This window comes from Apiospora hydei, assembly GCF_038363865.1.
Source record: "Apiospora hydei strain CBS 114990 chromosome Unknown utg000005l_segment0_segment0, whole genome shotgun sequence".
In the NCBI taxonomy this organism is placed as follows: Eukaryota; Fungi; Ascomycota; class Sordariomycetes; order Amphisphaeriales; family Apiosporaceae; genus Apiospora; species Apiospora hydei.
In genome coordinates this window covers 2779635-2806196 of record NW_027117364.1, presented here as the reverse complement: position 1 = coordinate 2806196, position 26562 = coordinate 2779635, and the positions used below count along the sequence as shown (strand labels likewise).

General features: G+C 55.4%; 6 protein-coding genes across 6 annotated transcripts; 3 read left to right on the top strand and 3 right to left on the bottom strand.

Moving 5' to 3' along the window:
* Window positions 1–295: 295 nt before the first annotated feature.
* On the top strand, window positions 296–1260 carry PG997_006319 (zinc knuckle-domain-containing protein; the record flags this gene model as incomplete). The annotated part of the gene is made up of 3 exons (XM_066810634.1): window positions 296–366; window positions 471–551; window positions 603–1260. The coding sequence occupies 3 exons, from the start codon at window positions 296–298 to the stop codon at window positions 1258–1260; spliced, it is 810 nt and encodes a 269-aa protein (XP_066669557.1).
* Window positions 1261–3431: 2171 nt separating this feature from the next.
* Window positions 3432–11058, top strand: PG997_006318 (uncharacterized protein; the record flags this gene model as incomplete). The annotated part of the gene is made up of 8 exons (XM_066810633.1): window positions 3432–3477; window positions 3605–4183; window positions 4242–6080; window positions 6140–6908; window positions 7058–7144; window positions 7200–8808; window positions 8847–10397; window positions 10435–11058. 8 exons carry the CDS (start codon window positions 3432–3434, stop codon window positions 11056–11058), a joined length of 7104 nt encoding a protein of 2367 aa, XP_066669556.1.
* Window positions 11059–11588: 530 nt separating this feature from the next.
* On the bottom strand, window positions 11589–14489 carry PG997_006317 (uncharacterized protein; the record flags this gene model as incomplete). The annotated part of the gene is made up of 11 exons (XM_066810632.1): window positions 11589–11648; window positions 11700–11994; window positions 12066–12088; window positions 12140–12185; window positions 12245–12295; window positions 12382–12833; window positions 12895–13236; window positions 13308–13400; window positions 13454–13675; window positions 13730–13802; window positions 13888–14489. 11 exons carry the CDS (start codon window positions 14487–14489, stop codon window positions 11589–11591), a joined length of 2259 nt encoding a protein of 752 aa, XP_066669555.1.
* An 831-nt stretch (window positions 14490–15320) lies between these two features.
* On the top strand, window positions 15321–17735 carry PG997_006316 (alpha-xylosidase; the record flags this gene model as incomplete). Its single annotated transcript, XM_066810631.1, has 3 exons — window positions 15321–15485; window positions 15547–16932; window positions 17001–17735. The coding sequence occupies 3 exons, from the start codon at window positions 15321–15323 to the stop codon at window positions 17733–17735; spliced, it is 2286 nt and encodes a 761-aa protein (XP_066669554.1).
* Window positions 17736–17870: 135 nt separating this feature from the next.
* Window positions 17871–20372, bottom strand: PG997_006315 (neutral/alkaline non-lysosomal ceramidase; the record flags this gene model as incomplete). The annotated part of the gene is made up of 5 exons (XM_066810630.1): window positions 17871–18909; window positions 18938–18984; window positions 19037–19205; window positions 19263–19614; window positions 19706–20372. The coding sequence occupies 5 exons, from the start codon at window positions 20370–20372 to the stop codon at window positions 17871–17873; spliced, it is 2274 nt and encodes a 757-aa protein (XP_066669553.1).
* A 2613-nt stretch (window positions 20373–22985) lies between these two features.
* On the bottom strand, window positions 22986–24524 carry PG997_006314 (uncharacterized protein; the record flags this gene model as incomplete). The annotated part of the gene is made up of 4 exons (XM_066810629.1): window positions 22986–23528; window positions 23633–24178; window positions 24251–24283; window positions 24345–24524. 4 exons carry the CDS (start codon window positions 24522–24524, stop codon window positions 22986–22988), a joined length of 1302 nt encoding a protein of 433 aa, XP_066669552.1.
* Window positions 24525–26562: the final 2038 nt, after the last annotated feature.

Sequence of the window (26562 nt, the reverse complement as noted above, 5' to 3'; positions counted from 1 at the left end):
CATTACATCCCGTTCTAGACGGCTTTGAAATGAATGCTGGCAAAACCGCAGGGGCAAGTGCTGTGGCTTTAGAGGCACACCGCCCCAATTGAACGCGAAAGCCACTTACGCCCAAAACGTTTGCATTCATCTTTCCAGCCAGCCATCACCTAGTGAATCCAACGCAGCACTATTGCATCAACATCAGCGTCATTGCACTCATTGTCATCGGCATTTCAGTCTCTTACGATACTTTGTATTCCAGAGTATCCCGATTTCCCCGGAATTCCCACCGTGACAGTCACAATCGACGAAAATGTGGCGGCGCGGTCCTTCGAAAACAACTCCTGCTAACGTCCAGTGCCAAAAATGCCTTAAACGAGATAAGTCAAGTCCACCCCTTTGCCGGCTTTCAAAAAGGCTAACACACGCACACGTCACTATTCATATGAGTGCAAGGCTGCCGCACAGGAACGGCCTTATATTTCCAGGCCTTCTCGTACTCAACAGCTCTTCAACCCGAAGTTAGTGCCAAAGTTGACGGAAGCAACACCACCAGCTCTTGAAAGCAAGTGAGTCATATGTTATCTTATGTCGGCTTCACAATGCTAATTTCTTATCAGACAAGGAGTAGCCGATCAGCAGCTTGCCAAACTGGAGGCTGAGAGGGCAAGGAAGCGAGAGCTGGAGCGCGACGACGGCGAGGGCTCGGAACAGGGTGAGGCATCGAAACGAAGACGATCAGCTTCGTACGACAGTGTTTCCACAATATCCACGAGTCGCTCACGCTCCCCAAGTCCAGCAAGGGGTCTGTCACGTAGCCCGTCGCCTGTGAGAAGAGTTGCTCCTAGCCGGTCAGCTACTCCGGACCAAAGGCGACCGCGACAAAGAAGCTACTCCGGCGACCCGCGCTCCGATGAAGGGAGCCTTAGCCCCATAGGAAGAGGCCCGGGATCTCGCGAGAAGCGTTCGGCTGAGCAATTCAGTCGGCGCGGTGAGCCGGCAAGAGGACGACCATCACGGCCATCTCCACGGTCGGACAGATCTCGGTCGCCAGCAGGAAAGAGAAGGTTTCGGTCGCGATCTCCACCGTCACAAATGTCGCGCGATGCAGATCCGCCCAGGCGTAGAGATGGACCTCGAGCTGAGGATTATATGTCTGATCGGCAAGGTGCTGGTCGATCAAGGGATCCAGCACCTCGCTTGCAGCCGCGTGAACGGAGCCTCAGTCCGTTCTCCAAAAGGTTGGCGTTGACACGGTCTATGAACAAGGGGCGCTGAGCCATCTTGAGGGACTGGGCTTAGGACATTATGATACAACCTGGATTCGTTGGTTCTAGGCTCGTGCGAATGGATGTTTCTCGAGCCGAGAAACGTTACATTTTGTGAAGAAAGAAAGTGTTGCCTGAAGGGACCTGGTTTGCTCTCATCAAAGTAATATGCACATCATTGCCTACTGTCCATACCTGCATGTAACATACTCGATACCCATGATTATTTAGGAATCATCCGATGTCCTATCCATATAATAATTATCGAGTATGAATCTCTTCTATCCTTATTCTGGCGAATCTGAAAGGCGGGTCTGCAGCTTAAAGAGCGGTAATGGAACCAACCAATTTTCATTCCAAGGAGCTCGAGCTCCAAAAACTTGCGAATTGCAAATTTTAGGGGACACGAAACGCACAAACGCGTTGCGAGGTTCAAGTTACATCCACTGCTACGGTGGCCATCTATATGGATCCGGAGCTTGTAGATGGCATCCACTTCGGTCCAGAGCGCTTGGTTCTAATTTCGTGCAATATCAACCGGGCTTGGAACTTGGGAGGCAGTTGGGAAAATAATTGCTTGTCAGCGATTGATCATAGGCATGGATGTGTACATAGCTTGGCCATCAAGCTTTTGGGCCGTCCAATGGAAGAGATGATTAAGAAATAAAAGAAAAGCTTCGATGGACGTGTATTTTGAGGGGGTCGATTATCCGAATCTGCAACAGAAACAGTCGCGATGGGGAGAGCCAAGCAGAGCCAAGCATTTAGGATTGTTAGGAGGGCCTGGAAGTAGGGGGTTGGGGGTTTGGAAAAGTCTCAGCGGCTCGCGGTTCCTGGTCATACTCTATTTGGGTAAGGTTGTTGAGTGGGGAATGTGGGAGGCGTTCCCGTAATCCAGGAACCACCATCGAGGCATTGCGAGCCGCTGCCAGTGGCCACGGCAGCTCATGGCGGGCGGCAAATCTGTCATCTAGAAGACCGGTAGAAAGCAGCGACCCCTAAATTAAGAATCCTTCGTGATGGGATGAGCCAAATCCGCCAATGGAGCTGCATGATGCACTGTCGAAATGAGGATGCTGCGATTACAGACATCCATCTTCAACGGTTACTGGCGCTCTTGTTTCCCCCACTTGCATGCCGGACCGGCGGCTCTAAGCCTCCAGCCTCAGGCCTCTAAGCAGCTAAATCTTTGCGCACGTGTGCTATTTTGGACAGCTACAGTTGCCTCGTCTGATCTTGGATAACAGAGCCGCAATACCGATACCGATTTTCTCTCTACTGGCATTGCCACTATTGCCACAGCGTCTCATATCTATGCGCTGGTAGTCTGACGTCGGGGTTTGTTGCCTCCTTCTTTTCTCTCCCGCGGAGGGAGTGTAGGCGTATGGGTAACCGCTGTTGGACCCCTCGGTGACCTCACCAACTCCGTTCCGGACCCCGGAACCTTGACAAACACACGTCAAGAGGTTGCGTCGTGGGATTGGCCAACGTGACGACATTGGACGAAGACTCGGGAGATCAGATGTCCAGAACTTGTCGATGAGGAAAGCAAGAACGCCAGTGACTTATTAATATGTCAGCCTTTGGTGTTTGGGAGCGCCCATGTCGATGGTTGTTACAAGTCGGGTTTCATGCCCAACTAGGTTGACAGGGGTCGGGGTGCACTGGGCCCCGTCAGCCTTGCAAATCAACCAACCAACGGCCACAACCCTTCGCGGCATAATATACTAATTGAGGCATCTCGAACACGGCCCCGTTTGACCCAGCCATGTAACCCACGTCCAAAGATGGCCACACACGACTGCCCAGCCAATTCCCAGTGCCTAGTGGGTGTAACGCGACGGGGTGTGGGACGAAGGCGCCGGATGTCAACCGGCAGAGTCTATCTGAGAGGGAGAGAGCCTGAGGGAGAGAAGCGAGAGGACTGCATCCCACAGTTCTGGTCACCTCTACTGCCGAACAATCTCTTCTTTTTTCGTCCGTCTTGTTTCGAACCATCCAGGGCCCTAAACTATCGCCGAAGACATCGTCGCCTCAAGCCCTGTAAAGAGAGACGCTTCCACCACACTCACTATGATCTATTCACTTCGCCAGTAATAATACGTATTTCAACCCTCACCCCATTGACTGGGAAATTCACACTACCACGGTCGCTGGACGCCGTTGCTCGGCGCCGCCACCATGGCAACAACAGACAGCATTCAGCCTCTGATTGCTGCCTTGCTTTGTAAGTAGTACATGTATCTGGCAGCCGGGCGGTCGTTCTGCTTGCTAATGATGCCCTGCGTTCGTGTCTATCACTAGTGGTATCTTGTTCAACACAGCGTCAGCAGGATTCATTCTTTACTTAAAAGGTCATGGCTCAGCAATCTTCCGGGACGGCCTGAGGCTGGCCCTCATAATATTTTTGGCGACATCCGGTCTCTGGGCATTGACGGGATTCATCTCGACGCTTCTGGCACCGACAGCCTCGTCGCAATGCCAAATCGCCGTCATCATTTCGTCGCTCTTCGACCAGGTGGCGCGGACAGCTATTCAGCAATCTCTAGTCTGGGCAGTCGCGAAGGAGGGGACACCTTCGCTGCTCGGCAAAATCCAACAGGGCCAGGTGTTGGCGCGATTCATCGTGGGCATGGTATTCGTGGGCGAAACCCGGCCACAATTTAATTCGACGTGTGTCCCGGTGTCAAATCACATCGCGATAGCAATTGTCATCATTGCCATGGACGCCGTGATGCTCGCCACCCTGGCCATCAGAGCCCTCACATCCGACGACAGCAGCCAGAACGCGGGCAAGAGGAAGGCGATTCTCCTCACGATTGCCGCCCTGGCCGTCTGGATGGGAACAAGTGTGACTTTGCTCCTGGGACTTGGCACAATTGACTTGCTGCTTAGGACTACTATTCCAGCCATAGGTCTTTTCATCTTGACTGGTAAGTTCTCTATTGTTATTTATACTATTGCGAGGATGTTGCTTATATAAAACATTAGCCCTTGTGACGGTGTTTGTTGGCGTGTTGGGCGCTGGGAAGGAAAGCCGCCAGCGACCCCCGGTGTCGCCCACTCCCCAGAACTATAACCGCAATAGGGACATCTCAACAGCCGATACCGACGACTATCCGCCTTCGAGATACGCCGAGCTGAAGGGCCCCGAGACGACTGTCACCACGTTCTCCAACGAAAACGTAAAGAGAGACGAGAACGGGTTGCCGTTGATTTCGAGGCCAATTACTGGAGTGACGGGATTAGGCGGTGTCCCAGTCCAAGGCCAGCTTTTCCCACCAATGCGACCAGCCCGAGACGATGATGCTCCGCCGATGCCACCCCAGCGACTTGTCGACGTGAAGACGCAGAACAACAAGTCGAAGAAAGGAGCTGGAAAGCTAGCCATCTCTAACCCTATTCCCGCAGAGACGCCTGACATGCAAGATGCTCTGAATAAGATACCGACCATTGATCTTGCCACGGCTTGGAAGAACGAGAAGGAGAGGAGGGCTGTTACCACTCAAGTTCGAACCTCGACATCCCAGGTGCGAAATAGCACGACGCTTGTCGCTTCACGCCCCGCACCACGACCACCGCAAAATGATTCTGCTGGCGAGAAGGTCGACAAGGAGGAGAAGTTCGAGACGAACAGCTTCCCAAGTATCTCTGGAAAGGATGGGTATCCAATTGATCGGCTACAATCCCAACAAATACCGCAAAGCGACGAGGCCTTATCGGTGGGAGGGAACGCCTCATCCAGCTCAGGTGTTCAGCTTTCCCCGGGCAACGAGGAGGCGATGCGACGGCGGTCTCCGCGACAAACGACGTCGTCTGCAAGGACCCCTAGCTTCAAGCCTGTCACGCCAGGAAAGCCTGTGCGAATCCCGATACCGAGGCCACGCCCGCCGCCTGTGGAGGAGGAGAAGACACCCGAGCCTGTGAAAACCCCGCTGCAACGTCGGCCCACCACTGGCCTGCCAGCAAACCCCCGAGCTCGAGCAACGAGGAGGACATCGGACGAGGAAAAGGAAGAAAAAGAAGGAGGCAAGGAAAGGCAGGAGACAGTGATGTTCATCAACAGCATCGTATACGATGACCCGAGCTACGTCAATGATATCATCCAAGGCGCCAGCAAGACGCCCAATGGCCCTCCTAGCCCTGGCGACTCGATACTCGACCGACCGCGCCCGATTCGGAGAATGTCAGAGACAGATCGTCAAGTCTTCCCTTCGGAACCGATGCACAGGCGATCCAAATCTGGTGGCTCGGTTGCCAGCCGCAAATCGATATTGCAGTCGGTGCCCGGCAGCCCGACTCAGTTGCCACCTTTGCCACCACCACCCAAGAGCGCCGGAAACATACAGCGACCTCAACCTAATGACACCAAGAGTATGACTTTTGACGAGAAGATGACGTTACTTTACCCTCCGTCCACAACAACAAGCCCCGCCGAGGCACCGAGCGACATGAAACGCAAGTCTTCGGTCCCGTCCTTGCCGCCACTGCCATATGCTTTCCGTAATGGCAGAACTTCGCCGAAGATGGAAGTCCACACGGACGCAGAAACAGGTGTTGATGGGGAAAAGCGTAACACAAAGACGACCGCGGATGGGAGCAGCATTCGAACACAGAGTATCCTTGGAGAAGATGATGATGCAAATCAGCGTTACACGCAGAACAGCGTCCGAGATGGCACTAAACGTTCCTCATCGCCCGTTCTTCCAGCTGTCAAGTTTTCCAGGGCTTCCGGGGCCAGTGATGCCAAGACTCAGTTCAGTACAAACTGGGGCTCGGTGCATTCCCCAGTTGCTCCAATTGATGTCCAAAAGGCCAGACTTTGCCCTCGTGAGCTGTACATCAAGAACCAAGGGCGTCCCCCGTCCCTTCAGCCATGAGTGGAACAGGTGAAGAAGTCATGACCGTTATGCTTGACACAGAAGGAGGTTCCGAAGGTTCCGCCGATAACCGTCAATCATTTTTCCTCGAAGACGACGATGATAAGTCTCTACCTGATGCTCCCAAGGTCGAAGAGCCTCGCCAAAGTCAATGGCATCGACGTGTTGGGGATGAGTGCCTGTCATTCTCCGAGAGAAAGGACAAGGTGAGGTCGCGAATGATGCCCCCACCGCCTCCTCTACTCCTCAACGGCGTTGGTAAGAAGAAGGCAGTCATGATACCAGCGCCTGAACCTTCGCCGCTTGAGTCGCCTGAGGCGGCAATTCAGATTATCCAGGCGCAGCTGAAGAAGTTTGAGGAACCCAATCGAGACTCGGTTGAGAGCACCGGGAGGAGGATAGCACTGCTAGAAAACCTCGAGCAAGAAATGGGTAGGCAGGAGAACATGTGGCATTCGCTGCAAAACAACATCAACCGTGAATCTGTTTCAACAACGCAGGATTCCCCTGTCAAAGAGTCTGCCCCAGAGAATACCTCCGACGACAGTGTTTCCCGACCGACCTCCACAAGGTCGAGTATCGCCGACCGCCGGGCATCGAGGCGAGCACGTATGGCGAGTCTGTCTAGCTCACGAGAACAGAGCGCAGAAAGGCCTTCGTCACAAAACTCGGATAACCGCAAGTCCACTGTCTGGCAAGTTCGTCTTGCGGAGGCCCAATCCCAGTACCTGGAGCATTCCAGCAATTTGCTGCAAGCACGCAACAACTTGAACTTCTTGTCTGTTTCTCAATCAGCATCGGCTGACCTAGGTAGCCCGACGCCTCCGGAAACCGATGAGTCGAATCTGAGTCAGAGAGCGCCCTCCGAAACTTGGCCAAACAGCCCGTACAGCCCGTAATGGAAGTCAACTATCTGTGGTCTCTCAGCCCGCAGCAGCCAGAGCGCCCCTCAAGCCAGCTCTGGATGTCGCCCCTCCACAAGGAAGATAAGCCGTTCCCCGAACTGCCTGGTCTGTCAGTTCGACCGGCTCTCCGCAAAATCTCGGAGCCCTTGAAAATCGAGCACTAGCCTGTGGCAGAAGCCCATGGAGTCAACATCCAGAAGAACTGCTGGACTTTGGGCGAAAGCGGTTCCCAAGGAACGCCCAGTCCCGAAGAAGATCATGGTGCGACCTACAACTCAGCGACCGCCCAGAAGGACAAAGCGCATCACCGCACTGCCCGACATCATCGAAAGCCCCAAGCCCCTTCCAGAGAAGCGAGACACCCTGGGAATCTTCCAATTCCCATGGGGACAGAAGAGTGATAATGCCACGATCCCCGTGGTTCCTCAGGTGCAGCCTCGCATGTTCATGGCCATGCCAGGGACCATGGCCTCTGGAGGCCCACGAAGCATGCCTGGTACGATGAGCTCTGGAGGTGGTGTGCGCCTTAGTGCCACCCTAGAGGCACGGGCAGAGGAAGTCCAGGAGAGCGAGGAGACCGGGTACTCCTCGTCATTCTTCGATGATTACGAGGAGGAGGATTCGGGAGACAATATGGATGATGACGATTACTACGATAGTGGAGATGACTTTGATGAGACGACGCTTTGGGAGATCGCCAGTCTTCTCAAGACCGACGAGGGATTGCCTGGAAGGGACAGTTTGACTCTGCCGACAATGGGCGGGGCTTCCCTTGACGAGTACGAATCCGAAATGTCGCCCGACTTTGAGCGCATCTATGGAGAAGAATACTCCGGTATGGATGCGGTTCCCGACAATTCCGTGCCCATTACTCAAGCCCTGGAGACTAAGTCTCATGCTCAAGATCTGTGGGTGCCCAAGGCCCCTGCTCCATCAAACCGTCAACTCGGCCTTCCTCAGCCAGACCGCGACACCTGGACGAGCTATATGTCCGATGACTCGGATATCGTCAGGTCTCAACCCAGGATCGTCGAGCTTGCCCCTATCGAGAGCGAGAACCTATGGGGCTCGGCGCCTGTTTCCTCTAGCAAGGCGGCCCTTGTGCAACCCTTGAAGTCGAAGGCTACCACCTGGACTCCAGTGACGGAGAAGGCAGTGCCTTCATACGGTCTTCCTCAGCCAACTCAATCCGTATGGGCTAGCTATCTCCCTGCCGAGTCTGAGCCGAAGAGAAACCCCCCCAGGTTTGAGGATGCTGCTCCTCTCGAGAGCAATGAGCTCTGGTCTCCGGCGCAGGACATGGACTTCCAGATGGACGACTACTTGTGGGCCCCGGTCTTCAAGGTGAAGAACGTCACTCAGCCGCGCAGTGTGTCGCCGCCTGTCGCTCCTGTTTCCCCCGTGACACCCTTGCCTACCTTGGCTCCCGTAACTTACGTTCCTCCCGAGGCTCCTATGGCCAAACAAGTCGCAACGAAGGCTGTCGATGCCATGTGGACACCTTCTGCTTCGAGCGCGTCGCCCGCTTACGGGTTGCCGCAGCCTATTGCTTCCGTCTGGGCGTCTTATATTCCCTCCGATGAGGGCATGATTCGAGCTCAGTCAAGAAAGGAGGAGATGCAGCCGATCCAGAGCACCAAGCTCTGGTCGCCGAAGACCGAGAGCGCTCCCAAGACGATGCTGTGGAGCAAGCCTTCAGTACAGAAGAAGCAAACATTCGGCCTCCCCAGCCGGATACTGCTGCCTGGACCTCCTACATCCCCTCTAACATTGGTATGGCTCGAACTCAATCAAGAAGAGAGGAGATGCAGCCCATCCACAGCACCGAGCTCTGGTCTTTGAACTCCGAGAGCACCCCCAAGACTATGATGTGGAGCAAGCCTCAAGTGCAAGAGCAGCGGACGTTTGGCCTCGCACAGCCGGATTCTGCTGTCTGGCAGAGCTACATGCCGCAGCAGACGGAGACGACCCGACCTCAGCCTCGCTTTGAGGAGATGCCTTCGATCGAGAGCTACAACCTGTGGATGCCGCAGGAGATCGAATTTGCCAGCTCTAGTGGATTGCTCTGGTCAGAGTCTGCCGAAAGTGCCGCTCTGCTTTCTTTCATCCCGGTGTCTGCCTCTGTCCCCGTCGCTGCCCCCGTCGCTAAGCCCGAAGCTCGACAAGTCACTGCCTCGCTCTGGGACCAACCAGCCGCCGTCGTTGTTTCTTCTGAGACCGAGGGTCTGTTCGATGCCAGCGCCCCCAGGGCTGACTACCGCCGGACCTCCAAGCTGCCTGCCGCGATTTCCATGACAACAAAGCCCCGAACATCGCATGAGCCTCTGCCGCAATTGACTTCTCAGCATCTGTGGGTTGCTCCCCGATCAGAGGAGCGTTCCAATGGCCAGGGTTTGTGGGCCCAGCCCGCCGCTTCCGTTCCGGCCTCCACGGCTGGCCTTTTCCAGCTTGATTCGGAACGAACAACCTACCGGACCACGGACGCCGAGCCAGCTGCGCTTCACATGACCAGAAAGCCTCGACAGATCACCACTGCCGTTCCGACCATTGAGTCTAGCCGCATGTGGAGCCCTAGTGCCACCACCGTTGTTGAGCTTGACTGGATTACCATCTCCACCATTCGGCCCCGAAGCCCCTCGCTGGCATCTGTCGCATCAACCAACTCCACAGTGTCTTCTCCTACCACCGATACTTCCTCTGTCCGCACGACTGCCACCAAGGCCTCGACTGCTCCCTCCGTCGCCGAGTCCGCGCAAAGCGGGTTCAGTCTCCGTGGTTGGTTCGGACGCAAGAAGAAGTCCGAGTCGGATATCCCCAAGCTCCCGGAGCAGCCTGAACTCCCCAAGGTTCCCGAGGTTCCCGAATTCCCCGAAGAGTTCGTTGTGAAGAACTTGGACGAGGAACTGCGCCTGGACGAGCCTCTGCCTATCAAGAACCTCGACGAGGAATTCGTCGTCAAGAACTTGGATGTTGTTGCACCTACCAAACCGGTCTACATCCCTACCCGTCATCAATACCGACAGCCGGTTGCTTTCCGCGGAAACTGGGATGAAGCTCTCTCGGAAGCCATCGCTACCAGCTATCCCAACACTCGGTTCGCTCTCGTCCATGCCACCGAGTCGCAGTGGAATGAAGCTCTTCAAGCAGCCATCAAGGCCAGCGGACCCACACCGAGAGTCAAGCGAAGCAACTCCTCTCCCAAGCAATGGTCTCAGGCCCTTGCCCAGGCTATCGCTGCCAGCTACCCCGACAAGAGATTCTCGAGAGGACAGATTCCTTACTCTCAGTGGGAGGACGAGCTACGAGAGGCCATTGCCCGATCCAAGCGAAGCGCTGCTTTTGACGCGTCGAAGCGTCACCCAGTCTTCATGGCCTCTTCTCTCTTTGACCAACACGCAGGACGTCCACCCCGCTGCCGTCGGCTACACCTACGACGCCGCCTCCAGACACCCGGTCTTCTTCGGCTCGGCCACAAGCACCACTTCTGAGGCAGCACACCCGGCTATGCCCAGACCTGCGCAGCAGAAGCAGCAGAAGAAGGAGCAGAAGACTCAAGCACGTCCCTTCACACCTCCGCGACCCCTCAGCCGCGGCGGTAAGGTTGCCGCTCTGGCCGGCCGCATCTCATTCCTCAACGAGTCAGCGCGCCCAGCATCGATAGTCCCGATGCCGAGAATGTCTGTGATGCCCAAACCCGCCGCCGAGGCTGCTCCCCAGGTCCCGTCGGTGCCTCGGCAGTCGATGCTCTGGTCCAAGCCCGCCCAGCCCGCCGCCCAGGCCTCCCAGGGACTGATGTGGACTCCTTCTGCCCGCCGCACTATGACTCCCAGCGCCCCTAGCCTCCAGATGTCCATGGCCGATCGTCCGCAACGCAAGGCCAGCAAGCCCTCCGCCGCGATCGAGGTCAGCGCCGACTTTGGTGCTCAGGGTATGTGGCAACGCGCCCCGCAAACCGGATCCCACAGCAGGAACTGGCTCGAAGGAGCTCACAAGCACACCTCCAAGATCCAGCTGAGATACTAAAGAATCTATCTCCTGTCATTTTCTTCTCTTTCTCTACCCCTCTTACTAGATAGATGTGTACGACGTATATATATTATGGCGTACGATTATTCATCCACTAGATTCCCTCTTTACCATTCTTTTTGCGACGAAAGCATCCAACCACCTATATTTTGTATATATCTAATGAGCACGTACCTTAACTACCCACCGCCTTATCCCACGGCATTTGGAACATGGGGGCGGGCGGCGGCGTAGCATAGCATAGCATTGCCATGGAAGTTCTGGTGTGTTTTTACAGTCATTCCTATTCAAGTTTGGGAGGAACAAAAGGTTGCAGAGCTTATGGGCTTTTAGATATGTAGCACCATAACATACTGTACTATATTTTACATATATATACCTTACGTATAACGTATATGTCCCGTCTGGTTGCTATCGATCAGGTCGGCGATTATACAATTGATTAGTTTTAGATAACCCATTGTGGCCTCCAGTCGTGAATGTCTGTGTCCAATGTGATATCATGTTACAGATGTGTGGATGCCGCCCTATTCTACTGTGAACGTCGCGTTCGCTCTGAAGTCTTTGCTCGAGCTGCCCACGAAAACCTTTTTTAATGTTAGACCAGCCAATGGGGACACGGTATAATCTGTACTCACTTTGAACTCGCCCGGCTCCACCACATACTTCATGCCGATATCCCACAGTCCCAGGTCCTGCACCTTGAGTTGCAGCTTTACCGTCTCCGTGGCGCCCGCCTTCACGGGTACCTTGGCAAACCCGCGCAACTGCATGTTCGGGACAACGACGCTGCTGATGACGTCCTTGACATAGAGTTGCACGACCTCGGCACCGTCGAGGGTCGACTCGTTGGTTACATCCACGGAGACGGCGATGGTGTCGGTGGCGGTCGCGGTGGTCTGGGAAAGCTTCAGGTTGCCGTACTTGAAAGTACTGCGAGAAGATCTCGTTAGTTTGCTCATACGAATGAAAGTTGAGACGACATAGGCAGTGGTCGTTCATACCTGTATGAGAGCCCGTAGCCGAACTGCCAACTTGTTAGCCATCAACTTTGATATACTTCTAGATCGCGTCTTACCTCGTAAAGGGGCTCTGGTGTCTGTAAGACGTAGGCGTGTCCGAACCTGAAATCACGATCAGCTGACGCTCCTGCTTTATAACAGATAGCGGCTCCCGGACTTACTTCATAGTCCCGTTCTCATACAAGGCCCCTGGATCGGGGCTCGTGCTCATCCTGCCCGAGTTGAGGTAATCATAGTAAATGGGCGTAGTCCCCACGTCATACGGGAACCCGACCGCCAGCTTCCCCGAGGGGTTCACGTCCCCGAAGAGCACGTCGGCCAGCGCGGCGCCCCCTGCTCGGACGGGTAGAACTGCTGGACGAGCGCGGCGGCCTGGTCCGAGATCCAGGGCTCCGTCACGGGTTTCCCGGAGCTGAAGACCACGACGGTCGGCTTGCCCGTGTCGATGACGGCCTGCACGAGGTGCGGCATGGCGCCCACGAGGTTGAGGTTGTGCGCGTCGACGTGCTCGCCCGTGGTGGCGTTGAGGCCCGCCCACAGCTCGTTTTGGTCGCGCGACCAGGTGCCTACGACCACGATGGCGACGTCGGCGGCTTGGGCGACGGATACCGCCGACGCGAAGCCGGTCCGGTCGCTCGACCACCGCTCGCAGCCCTCTGAGTAGGTGACTTGGCCGCTGCTGGCGGCGCGGATGCCGTCAAAAGGGGTTACTCCACGACTGGCGGATTTGGCCGCCGTGTAATCGCCATACTATTCCACATTAGCCCGAATTTTCTCCTCCAAGTACAAGGAAGGGGTGGTCTTTTCGTACATTCATCAGACCATGCGCCATGGGGCCGATCACCGCGATCTTGGCGTCTTTCTTCAGCGGCAAGACGTTCTCGTGGTTCTCGAGGAGTACGATGGACTCTGCGTCGATCTGTCTGGCAAGCTCGATCGTCTCGTCTGTGTGGATGTGCTTCGCATGCTCTTCGTCGGGGACCCCGAGATAGGGGTTCTCGAAAAGGCCGGCCGCGAACTTGGCCCGGAGCGAGCGCCTCACCGCTTCATCGACGACATCGATGGACAGTTTGCCGGATTCTACCATCTGCGGTATCTTCTCAAAGTTGTACGAGCCTCCGCCCATCTCGATGTCGTTCCCGGCTGGCAGGGCCTATATTAGAGAAAGGTCAGCGTGAGACCGAAGCTTCGGAACTCCACGAGCTCATAAAGAGGGATTCCCACATAGTTGATAACAGCTTCGGAATCGATAGGATCATTTTTGCACATGGAAAATTCGTTGCAGAGGCGATCAGTTGCACCTGCATCGCTCATGACCTGCGGTAACTTAATTGAAGCCGGGCTTTTCTCATGTGGCGCAGAGAGCTTACAAAGTACTCATAGCCCCAGGAATCCCTTAAGATGTCAGTGAGCATATACTTGTCGGCCACAGCGGGCACCCCGTCATAAGCGCTGTAGGCAGACATGATAGAGTGAGCGCCACCGTCAATAATGGCACGCTTGAAAGGAGGAAGGTAGGTCGTCAAGAGCTCCCTCCGGCCACCGTGTACGGGACCTGTGTTCAGACCCTGTTCGGGAGAGGCGAATGCAGCCTTTGATATAATCAGTCGTTGTCTATACACGCAGTCGGTTGCCTGGGGACTTACATAATGCTTCACCATGGCCGACACGTTACTGGCTTGGAGACCCTTCACATAATGGTAGGCCATTTCACCAGTTCTAGTCGTGGATTAGTCCAGTTGAATAAGGTATCGCGTATAGTCGACCCGGGTAACCCATCACAAGCAACGGGGACGATGCTTACAAAAAGGGGTCTTCTCCGAAAGTCTCTTCGACGCGACCAAACCGCAATTCGCGGGCAAGGTCCGCCAAGGGCGCAAAGAGATTATTCACGCCGAGCGCGAGGGCTTCTTTTGCCGTAGCCACCGCCATCTTCTCGGCCAGCTTGGGGTTCCAAGAACAAGCGTAGCCGATGGGCGAGTTGAAGATGGTCGCGTTGGGGATGAGGAAACCATGGATCGACTCGCCCTGCACCCAGGCCGGTATGCCCAGGGTCGTGTTGTGCACCAGGTAGTCCTGGGCGATCTTCACGCCGTCGTTGACGTACTTCCAGGACTTGGGGCCCTCGGCGTAGATGTAGTAGGAGCCGCCCCGGTACTTCATACTCCACTCCAGCCCCGTCGCGTTCAAGCTGCCGTCTGTCACATTGAGCCAGTTACGGAGATCACCCTGTACGAGTTGGGACGTCTTCTCCTCGATGGTCATGCGCGACAAGAGGTCTTCGACGCGAGCTTCAACCGACGCCTTAGGATCCTTGTATAATGGCTGATCCGAAACAGCATCGTCAGCTGCTTGCACAGAGGCAAGCAGCAGCATGGTGAGAAGCGAAAAGTATGATAATAACATTGTTTTATGCTCCTAGAAGAGGGCCGACGATAACTGGTCTGTCTATTTCGTCGTAGTAACGGACACTCACTACCCCATGCCTTATACTCAGACCCAGATCAAATATAAATTTGATTTAGGATCAGAGTGCAGCCGTGGTGGCTAGCATTCCATATTGCCGGTCCACTGGGAAGATTGACGCCGCAACCTCGTCTAAGCATGCCCAGGGAATAACTGCTTTAGCAAGTCATGTAGCTGACAGCATAATGGCTACCAAGCCCTTGGGTGATCCACCGAGCATACAGCCGGGGACGCCATAATGGCGAGCTTGGCGGAAAATCCCCTCCTGGAGCCCAGCGTGGTAATTATTTGCACTGCTTGCCTGATGGTCGCGAGAGGTGAAGCGACGCCGCAAATTGGGAGAACGTGATGGGGGGTAAACCTGGTAAAGGGAAGGATGTCCCCTGGCACTTGTTCCCATTGGTGGAATAGCGGCATGCAGACTGAAAGTATGACGGTACGGGCGCATTTCAGCCGACAACCGAGTTCCTTAACATGCACCATCTGCTCCTTTTTGCATTCAACTCCGAAACTCCCCGCAATCCAACGGAAACCAATGCGTGGATCTGCTACTGCTGCAGGCTCAGCGAATTCGAACCATGATGTCTCCCCATATATGGCCAGCAAACGCCCCATCGGCCCGCGATCCGATGCGGACTATGTACACGATATGCATTGGCTGGAGGATGGAGTACTGGGGATAAAGTTGGGGAGAAGACGTAGATTGACACTCATGTTTGTAATTTGTCTCCTAAATCTCAAGCCATTGCATCCCCGTAAGAACAGCGCAAGATGAAGTTCCGCGATGGAATGTGGCTCGTCGCCGACGACAAGTACGTCGAGTATGCCGAGGACATTTACGACATCGCCGAGAAGAAGAACGGCCTTAGTCTCTTATGCCCTACGCGGAAAATCAAGTCTCGTGGAGATACCCTAAACAGGAGTACCATAACTATCGTACGTTTCTGTTCACGGGTGTGCCTGATTACGTCGGTGGAATTCTAACGACCCTTGACAGGACATAGAAGCTGCCTTCGACGGCGTCATCTCTGTAGAAGTCACGCACTGGGCCGGCGCCGCCAACAAGGGACCGCACTTTGACTTGTACCCTGATGGCCGTCCGGAAGTGGCGGGAGTAGTGAGCAAGTCCGACAAGGGGACCACATTGGCTTCAGGAGCGCTGTCGGCCACTTTCCACCCCGACCACCACGACATCTTTGACATCCGGTTCCACGGCACCAACGACCCCAGAACCAAGTATCTGACCTCGCTGCAGGCCCGCAGCGTCGGCCTGGCCTACAGCCCGGCGGCGACGAGCCCCATGCAGACGGCCGACATGCGGGACCTGAAGCACTACATGTTCACGCAGACGACGCTGGGCGTGGGCGAGACGGTGCACGGGCTCGGCGAGCGGTTCGGCTCCTTCAACAAGGTCGGGCAGTCGTTGACGCTATGGAACGCCGACGGCGGCACCTCGAGCGACCAGGCCTACAAGAATGTATCCTTCTGGTTGAGTTCCCGGGGCTACGGCGTCTTCATTGACCATGCTGGCCGCGTCGAGCTCGAGGTCGGCAGCGAGCGTACCTCGCGCGTGCAGACGAGCGTCGAGGGCCAGCGCCTCAAGTGGTATATCATCTACGGTCCCACCCCCAAGGAGGTGCTGCGGCGGTACTCCGTGTTGACGGGCCGTCCCGGCAACGTGCCCAGCTGGAGCTTTGGTCTATGGCTCAGCACCAGCTTCACCACCAGCTACGACGAGGACACGGTCAGCGGCTTCCTCGAAGGCATGCGAGAGCGCGACACCCAGGTGGACGTTTTCCATTACGACTGCTTCTGGATGAAGGCATTCACGTGGACCGACTTCGTCTTCGACGCCGAAAAGTTCCCCGACCCCAAGGCACAGATCGCGCGCCTCAAGGCCTCGGGTCTAGTGCGCAAAGTTTGTGTCTGGATCAACCCTTACATCGCGCAGCACGGCGCCGCCTTCGCCCACGCCGCAGAGAAGGGCTACCTGCTCAAGCGCAAGGATGGCGACGACGTATGGCAGTGGGACCTGTGGCAGGCGGGCATGGGGCTAGTGGACTTCACGAACCCGGCCGCGGCAGCTTGGTACACGGAATGCCTCGAGAAGCTCTTCGACGTGGGCGTCGACGCCATCAAGACCGACTTCGGCGAGCGGATCCCCTCGCGCGACGTCGCGTGGCACGACCGCGCCGTGGACCCGGAGAAGATGCACAACTACTACGCCTTCCTCTACAACAAGGTCGTATACGAGGCGCTGCAGAAGCGCTTCGGCCCCGACGAGGCCGTCCTGTTCGCGCGCGCGGCCTGCGCCGGCACGCAGCGGTTCCCCCTGCAATGGGGCGGCGACTGCGAGTCGACGGCCGAGGCCATGGCCGAGTCGGTGCGCGGGGGCTCTCGCTGGGCCTCTCGGGCTTCGCCTTCTGGTCCGTCGACATCGGCGGGTTCGAGGGCCGGCCCGCGCCCTGGATCTACAAGCGCTGGGTCGCCTTCGGCCTGCTCTGCAGCCACAGCCGCCTGCACGGGTCCAGCTCGTACCGCGTGCCCTGGACCATCGACGGCGACGACCAGACCGACGAGGGCTGCTCCCGCACGCTGGCCAAGTGGACCGCGCTCAAGACGCGCCTCATGCCGTACCTGTTCGCGCAGGCGGCGGCGGCCATCGAGTCGGGTCTGCCGCTGTCGCTTCGCGCTATGTGCATCGAGTTCCCCGACGATCCCACGTCGTGGTATCTGGACCGTCAGTTCATGATAGGCGATAGTCTGTTGGCCGCGCCTGTCTTCGACGAGGCGGGGCAGGTCGAGTTCTACCTGCCCAAGGGGACATGGACGTGTTTCTTCACGAACAAGACCCGAAACGGCCCGGGATGGTTCAAAGAGAAACACGGGTTCGGCAGCTTGCCCCTGTATGTTCGCGAAAACACATTGTTAGTACTGGGTAAGGAAGGGATAAAGGGCGTAGTCTATGACTACACGAAAGAAGTTGAGATCTGCTTGTATCAGGCAAGAGAGGGTGCTAGTGCGCGTCTGAGGGACCAGGATGGTAAGAGCGTGGGGCAGCTCACTTTGGGTGCGAATGCCGAGCTTCAGGGAGCCGAAGTCCTCAGTGGATCGTGGACCAAATGTGAAGCCGGCCGCAAAGTCGAGGAAGACTCTGCCACTGCCAAGGGCATCGAATGGCTCTAAGGTTGTCCAGAAGCAAACAAGGCGTCAGTCATGTGAAAGTAGTGGAATTAATTAAGCTACCTAACGTATGGACCTTCACGGCCCCAAATTAGAACGCTGCACACTTGATTTTCTATTACTTATTACCCTCCCGACTCAGGTGATTGTAAAGGTATTACTAGCACCTTCAAACGCGGTAATGTCACCCCCGAGCAACGCCTTCGCATCTCCAAAGTATCGAGTTCGATACGTGCCCGGCTCGGCATTCAGGCCCGTCTCCCAGCTGATGACGACGTCGCTGTACCCGAGGAGCCAATCTGTGCGTGTCCACGTGTACACGAGGTCCCAGTCGCTGTCGTCGCGCACCTGCACCCAGCCGTTTCCGTCCTTATTCTCAATGGCGGCAAACGTCCCCTCGAGGCGCAGATTGTTGCGAGGGTTGGCCCCTACAAAGGTCGCATTGACGACGGCGCCCCGCGCATAGCTGGGGGACGGCTGCGTCGTGCAGTCGCCAAACTTCTTGCCGATGGGCGTGTTATCATTAACCACCCCCGAGATGAGTGATAGGGAATTGGCGCGGTTGTCAGGCGGGGACGGGCCCGGTGGTGGTGCGCCAGTAGCGGTCGGGGCCAGGTATTCGATGTTGCTCACGGTGAGGTTGATGTAAGCGGGCAGCTGCCACTGGCCGAACAGGGTAGAGGCGCCTTCATAGCGCTGGATCCCGTACTCTTCCGGCGTGGCGAGGTAGTGGGCGTAGGTGTTCGCGGGACCGCCCAAAACCACCACGGGCTCCGTGTCTTGGAGGAAGTCGGATGCAGCGGCGTTCTTGACGGCGTCACGCCAGCGACGCCCGGACATGGTGGTCGCCTCGCTCGGACTGACGATGATGATGAACTGGCCCACGCGCAGCATTTGCATGTCGACAATGTTGGGGGACCATGCGTAAGGGGTACTCAACTCGCCAACGTCGAGAAGCACCGGCTTTGGTTGCTGGCAGGCCTTCTGCTTAGGAGTAGGCTCCTTCAAAATGCCTTTGACAATAGCCCATAGTGGCGATGCATCGGGCGCACCGGGATCATTCTGCGTGAAGTCAGCAGCGCCGGGACCATCCGTAGTGCCGGCAGCAAAAAGAGTAGCCCAGCGCGGCAGGGCATGTTTGTACCATGCGCCCATCGTCCAGAGGGAACTCATAATACTGCATATCCTGGTAGAAGTGGAAGGACTTCACAGTCGAACCGACCACCGGTGTTCCAGAAGAAGCAAGTGAGTCCTGAGACTGATTAGTTCTATGCGAATGGGGTATCAGATCAGGGGTCTCGTACATATGCAGATCTCGCCCCAGCATATTGACGCCTTCCCATCTCATAACAGCTGCTCACGCCAAGGTCTACGCTCTCGAATAGGGGCCCTCTGCCATGGCATGATTGAGATTTACCGTCGGCGCATGTGCTGTTCTCGAAGCTGCACATGGCACCGGAGCCATCGTCACAGCTGGGCAGCGTCAGTAATTATATCCAGAGTATTTATGGCTTCGTGATGACGACTTACTAAGCTCCCAGAACGTTAGGTGTGGTATCACCAACATTTGCCTGGGAGAACCCAGCCACAAATCCAGGGGCTGCCGAGGCGTCATCCTTCATCGCCTTCTCAAACATGGTTGCCGCGACTCCCTTGTTATCGCCAGAAACATGTGTGTTGTTCTCCAACATCGAAGTGCCATGCACAGCGTACCAAGTGAGCACACCAATGTTCTTGCTGTCAGAAGCACGTTTGAACTTGAGAACAGTCATCTCCTTGTCTACATCAGCGGAGTACTTGGATCTTTCGGACTCCGGGTTTGCTAGATAGGCGTAGAGACTGCGGCTCAAGTTTCCATCGTCAATATCCACGGTACCTAGTGCTGGTTAGCCAACGAAATACAGCTTGAAGCACATGAACAGTACCAATATCGAGGTAACCCTATCGCGATTCCTGTTAGCTAGCTTGATTACAATAATTGGGATTGTACTGGATTCTAAGAATGCTAACCTCTTGCATAGACTCATGAGCTCTCTTGATGGAGAGAACGGCACCATCTACGACTGCCTGGTAGCTCTGTTTGCTGAAGCCCAGACTGGTGATTTGTGGTAGAAGGTAGTTGAACCAAGCCCCAGGTCCGGAGTGGGAATGCGTAGCCGTAACTGCGACATTGGACTGGCCATACACGGCATATTCCTCTCCCAGTGCTGCCAATCCCTCCAGGATGCCGTATCTCACAGCAGTGTCGCCGCCCTGGGTGTCAAGGACCAGGTAGACGAAACGGTCACTGGGCTTGCCCGCATCTCCGACAATGAAGGCCCGCGAGTAAAGGCGTTGGCGCAAACCGGAACCGACCTGAGGCAGACTGGCATATCCCGCAAAGTTGATCTCGACGACGGGTCCAGTGATATCCGCTTTGCCTACACCGAGTAGATACTTGTCGCCTGTTGCCTGGGCACGTGTTTCGGTGGTAGAACGGATATTGTCGGCTGCTTGCCTCGCTTTGAGATGGCGTTGGCCTGCTGCGTTGAAGTTGGTCACAGCGAATAGACCGAGTAACAACAGAGTAAAGACAGAGAGAAACGCAAGAACGGTTCTTCTGGGAGCCCTAGGGCTCTGCTGCCGGTAACTTCCAGTCATGCTGACGAAGGCCTTGAAGAATAAGAGATGGGCGGTTGAAGAAACAGGCCAGCGAGAGCTCGCCTTATTAAAAAGAAGATCTCCTCGGATTATCAGCACTTATGAGCGGTGGGTATATGGGTTGAGTTTGTGCCGGCTTGTCGTTAGAGAACAGCAGATAGATCGGTCCACGCATTATTTAGGGGTGTTCTCCGCGGAATCCGCGAATCAGCGTGCCATGATTAACTGCAGTTTCGGCGGCACTCTTCCAAATGTTGAGTTAATACGGAGTTTTACCCTCTCCGAAATGCAACATCGGCGGCGATGTCTCTTTTGTATCGCGAGGCGGGTACCCAAAGGAGCAGCTGGCCAGGCACACGTCAAGCTTCGCCCGGTGGATCACACACACACCATGCGCCCCTGTCCTCAGGCGCTGCGTAGGTCGCCAGGCACACAACACCCGGATCAGGAACTTGTGCAACCGAAGCGGCCAAATGCTTGCTTTGTTCGTTAGACGATGCGACCCCCCGCAGCGTTGTTGGACAATCGATCCTGTACTTACACACCCTATAACTGGCAGCTGATGGGGAGCTCATGGGTGCCCATTGGCCAGAGAACCGTGATTAATCAGGCCGGATTTGCGCAGAACATGGATTTTGGCGAGGGCCGACGCAAGCAGAAATATGATTCGTCGCCGCCACGGGCGGAGGGTGGAAATTGCATGCCAGTCCATAAGCGAATCAAGGTTCGGCGCGTGTGAGACCTCATGGCAGACGAGAACGACAAGTCAGGCACTTGACTTCGAAGAGTGCGAGTCTGATATCACCCAGCACATGGCACATAGGTGTGGAGGCTTCGCGGTCATCATCTAATCTGATCTGTCTGTCCGCTCCCTGCACTTACATCACAGAATACGACGCAGGTGCAGCCAAATGGTACGTTCCTGGCACCCATGGACGCCTCTCTGTGGCCTGTATTAAACCCCTTGAAGCTTGCTCATTCATTACTGGTAATTACCTATTAGTCATGTACGCATGGCTTGGTCTCGGAGTAGAAAAGAGGAGGATGAAAGAAAAAGCACGGGTCTGGCAGAAAGCGGGTAGCAGCAGAATGCAATTACGAGCCCTGACTACCAACGAGTATGTATGTAGATCATGCGCCGCCCTGCATATGAAGGCCGAGTGACCAAAGGCTAGTGTTTGTCGATGTTGCATTGTGTTGGAGATGGGATCCCGTTCCCAGAGCTGCGCCCACCAACGCAGGTAATTGCAACGGTCGTTCTCGGATATAAGGCATGAACGATAATGCAGATCAAGGTGATGGGCGCCAGATGGGGTGGCATGTGCTATGTGAGATGCAATCTTGGAATCTGGAAGTGACCTTCCCAGAACGTGGCACGCCTCCGTCTGTAGCGGGCGCATGGCCAGAACGGAAAGAAGGGTCGAGACGGGGAGAGAACATGTGAATGTCGACACGAACGTGGTGAGTGCGGTGCGAGGTTGAGAGCACCAAACCCCAAAGCCCCTCGTCGACTGAAGCGAGAGAACCTGGGCTGTACCCGTGACTGCGAGTTCAGCTGTAGCGAACGGCAGTATGCAATGAAGTAGGGCAGGTAGGATCCGTTGTGGATTGCGCCAGCATGGCATTCGGCAATTGAGTAGGATAACTCACGAGTCCCTCTCCGCTTTTCCATTCGCCAAGCTCATGGTTAAGTACATACTTAACCTTAACCCGCCAACTCTTCCTCCCCACTCTGCTGAGGTCTGTTACTTATGATATATCGCTCTGAACTCACCAAGCATGCTTCATGCTGGCCATTTGTGTGCATCTGAGACTACATAACTTACTTAAGTAAGTAGGTAGGTATTGGTCACGCCGAATCATCATTGTTGACACTGCACCTCTTCCAAGCTCAAGCCTACAAACAAACGCCTGACAGCGAATAACAATAGGGAAGGTTTCATTGTAGCGTTGCATGGCATGGGGTAAACGGACTCTCAGTACAAGCGCTAATCTCGCTGGAACCGCGGGGAAAGTCGCGCTAAATGTGCAGGCAATACTGCCCTATGCGATCAAAAGAAAGCAACCACATATCTTGCAAAAATGGTTCTCTGTAGGGTATCCAACTTCTGGTCATGACTTTCTCGGCCAAGCCAAGAGACACTTTGAAAACTCCGTCATCGGCCTAGCATGTAGGTACATAGCTTCGCCTATTCCCCGAATGACGGAAGCGCTGCTTCTCGTACAACATAATACTTCCTGTTAATGATCAACAGTCATATCCAGCGGTATAGAACCCTTGGAGCGTTGTGCTAATGACACTCGACTATCTCTGATCTCTAAGTGGGCACAATCTAGTGGGAACAGGGCTTTCGCCATAGAGGGAATACCAATCTTCTGACATCGCGGTGTTCAATAAGTACTACGAGTCTACCCCTTCCAAAACGACCGGACAGAGATGGAAACGTCTCTGAAACCAGAAATGCCGAAAATGGCATGAGAAACACAATTTAAGGCCATAAAACTCCGGCCAGCCCTCTAACCCTCAAAGATGCCTGCCCAGAAACGAAGATTTGGAGAAGAAAATAAAGGGGCCCCAATGTTGCCCCAATCCTGTACTGAGTAGACCAGCCCTCATGCTCCGACGCTGGCAACACGCTGCTGCTGCTCGGGATTCGGCGTCAGCCGGCGGGCGAGGTCGGGGATACCTTTTACGCGCTCCGCCATGCGATCGGGTACCAATTCGGCACTGCTGCTATTCCGCTGCAGCTGCTCGACCGGGTTCGGCGTGAGTCGGCGCGTTAATTCCGGCACACCCACGCGATCAGCCATGCGGTCGGGCACCAGGTCGGCACTGCTGCTGTTTCGGTGCAGCACTTGCTCCGGGTTCGGGGTGAGGCGCTGCGTCAGGTCGGGCACGCCCACGCGGTCGGCCATGCGGTCGGGCACCAGGTCCGGCGACACGGAGCGCACGGGGTACTCGGTCGCCGGGCTGGCGCGCAGCAGGCGCGACGTCACGGGCTGCGGCTGCAGGATGGTCGGGGAGGATATGATGGTGGGCGAGGCGATCTCCTCGACGACGGTCTTGGGGATTGGGGTCTGGCCCGTCCGGATCGTGGAAGGGAGGATTTGTTCGAAGCCCTGCGCGCGGGCGACAAGCTCGATGCTCTTGAAGTACTGTTTGTTTGGAAAGCCCGATTGGTTAGGACTCAGGAGAGGAAAAGGCATGCGCGGAGTTTTAAGGGTTAGGGTTAGGGTGTCGTCATATATCAAACTCGTACCTTAACGGTCTTGACCTGCAACTCCAGGGTGGCGTCTTCGTCGACGACGATCATGGGGTGCGGGTGCAGCTGGAGGCTGGACAGCGTCCACATGTGGTTGACGCCCTGCTCGACGCACTTCTGCAAGGCGAGGGCCTTGCGGGCGCCGAGGATGATGACGACGACCTCGCGCGCCTCGAGCACGGTCTGGACGCCCACGGTCAGGGCCATGCGGGGCACCTTCTCGACGTCGTTGCCGAAGAAGCGCGAGTTAGCCAGGATGGTGTCGTACGCGAGCGTCTTGACGCGGGTCCGGGACGCCAGGCTGCTGCCGGGCTCGTTGAAGGCGATGTGGCCGTCCTCGCCGATGCCGCCGAGGAACAGGTCGATGCCGCCCGCGGCCTTGATCTTCTCCTCGTACTGCACGCATTCGGCCTCCAGGTTCGCCGCGTTGCCGTCCAGGATGTGAACATTGTGCGGCTTCACGTTGACGTGGGAGAAGAAGTGCTTCCACATGAAAGAGTGGTAGCTCTCGGGGTGGTCCCGCGGGATCCCGACGTACTCGTCCTACGAGGCGTGGTTTCAGTGTAAGTTGCCACTTGCAACAGCTATTGTTAGTCTATCATAAGGCAACCTTACCATGTTAAAAGTGACAACATTTTCAAAGGAGATCTAACAACCAGTTTGTCAGTAAATCTATTTGACTACGCGACTGAGGGTTGTCAGAGCATACCAGTCCAGCCTTGTACTTCTGAACCAGGATCTTATAAACGCCCATGGGACTCGAGCCTGTGGGCAGGCCGAGGACGAAGGGGTGTGCTGCTGTAGGGTTGAAGTGCTTGATCCGGTCAATGATATAGTTCGCTACATAAGAGCTGGCAAGCTCGGCATCGTCGCGGATGATGAGTCTCATGATGGGTGGTAGCGGGTACCTGATCCGGAAAGTAGACTTGTTACAAACAGTGATAAACAGCAAGGGGCTAAGATGTTTGGATAGGTAAGTAGGTAGGTATGTAAGGCTTCCAGGAGGACTGCTACTAGAAATGGGTTGCTGCTGTATTCTAATAAAAGGTAGGAATGGCAGTTCAGTTCACCACTCCGGAAGGTTCGCGGGAAATCGTCAGCATGAAAAGGGATCTGCCGAAAGGCAAAGAAATTCTACGCCCATCTCTTCCTAGGCTCCTAGGTACTCGCTGTATCACCAGTCGGGCGAAACACTGACAAAGGCCAGGCCACGTCCTCGTCCTATTCGCCGGCCATGGATTACCTCAAGGTTCGCTCCCTGGGCTAGGGGTGACATGTGGAGGGGCAGGCATATCATCATTGGAGATGCAAGCTCTCATCATAGCCAGGAGGCTACCGAACCAGCCGGCGCTGGACCCCAAACCATCCCGATAAGATGGAACGTTTTGGCCGGTTTGCACCGGGTCTCCACAATTGGGAGTTGCAGACACATGGTGGGCGAGCGAAAGCCGGCGATTACTCGATCGGCGGGGGAAAACGTATGTAATCAGGTTGTTCAGCGACCGATATGAGTAATGGATATGCGAATACCCTGGTGCACAAGCGCTGTGTCAGTTGTACATTACGTACAGTACAATGGAAGGGGTCGTTGTGGGAAGGTAACAGGCGATCGGGGGACTGACCAGATGAACGTTGTATGCGAAGTTACCGCTCCCCACAGCTTGTAAGATGGCCCCTCAACCCCTCCATTGCGGGATTCCTCAAGGCGCGCGCTGGTTGGTCCCTCTTGGCTTTCCGTGCAAGAAGTCGAAGAAGTCTAGTGATCCAATAGATAGTCTTTGTTTGGCGTCTATCTAACTGACATGATAGGATGCCTTGTTGTGTAATCGGGGTGTAAGTCCTCACCTCACCGGCGGGAGCGAAGCCGCTGGCTCACATGACGTCCAAGTCAGCCAGACGCAAGAGGCAACGAGGGAACACATTTGGTGGGAAACACAGCTACATATACTGCCTTGACACGCTGCCTTGCGTGAATATATTTGAGCCGCATCAATCGGGGAATCCAACCATCTCTGACAGTAATCCAATCTCCATATACACAGTTCTTTTTATCCATTCCCGGTAAGCCAGCCATAAATGTGACGCTGAAATCTACCGGTGCAATCGGAAAGAGATGAGTTCGTGGTGTTGCAAAGATTGGGCTGGGTTCGGTCCTCCCCTCCACCACTCAAGCATCAGCTCGAAGCTTAGGCTAAGCGACAGAGTTGCAACCTGTGGCGCCCATGCAGAAGGCTGATCGTTCGGCTTCGAGGAAGAGCAGCAAATGACTAGGTAGAGTGATGATCCCTTACCACTTTGGACCCTTTTCGGGCTATCAATTCGCAATGTTTCCTGCTAGGCAAGTCACTGCCAATCTTCCTTCCCGTCTTGTAGTGTTCTAGCCGCAATCTAACGTTTCCAGATCCCAGCCAAGGGGGGAAAAAGGCCCCATCCAACAGGGTAGCCCACTCTGGACTGGACTGATGGCTCTTACAACGTTACATCTCAGCATCGACATCTGGGGAATGCCATGACCACGCAGCGAAAGCCCTCACTGTCCTACGCCAAGCCTATTCTATTGTCTGTCTGCTACATGCTGGGACGCCTTATCGACCAAGCCAGAACAAATAGAGTGCTGTGTGTTGTTGTGTGCATGCGTGCGTGCGTGCATTGCATCAAATCCCGCTGTTACGAGACCCGTCCACCCAACATCGCGCATTCGCCCTTGGTGGTTTAATGGCATCCATCCTCTGCGACATTCGCAATACGGCTAATTGAAAAAAAAAACTAAAAAAAAAAAAACTAATTGCCTGCGGACTGGACCTGCTGAGTCTCACTGCCTTGCCCGCTGATCCAACTCGTGTTGTCGTCAATCCGCAAGGGTCTATTGGTGAACCGTTAATTTGTTTCTCCCCGTGGACCTGCCTGTCTGTAACCTGCAGCTACTG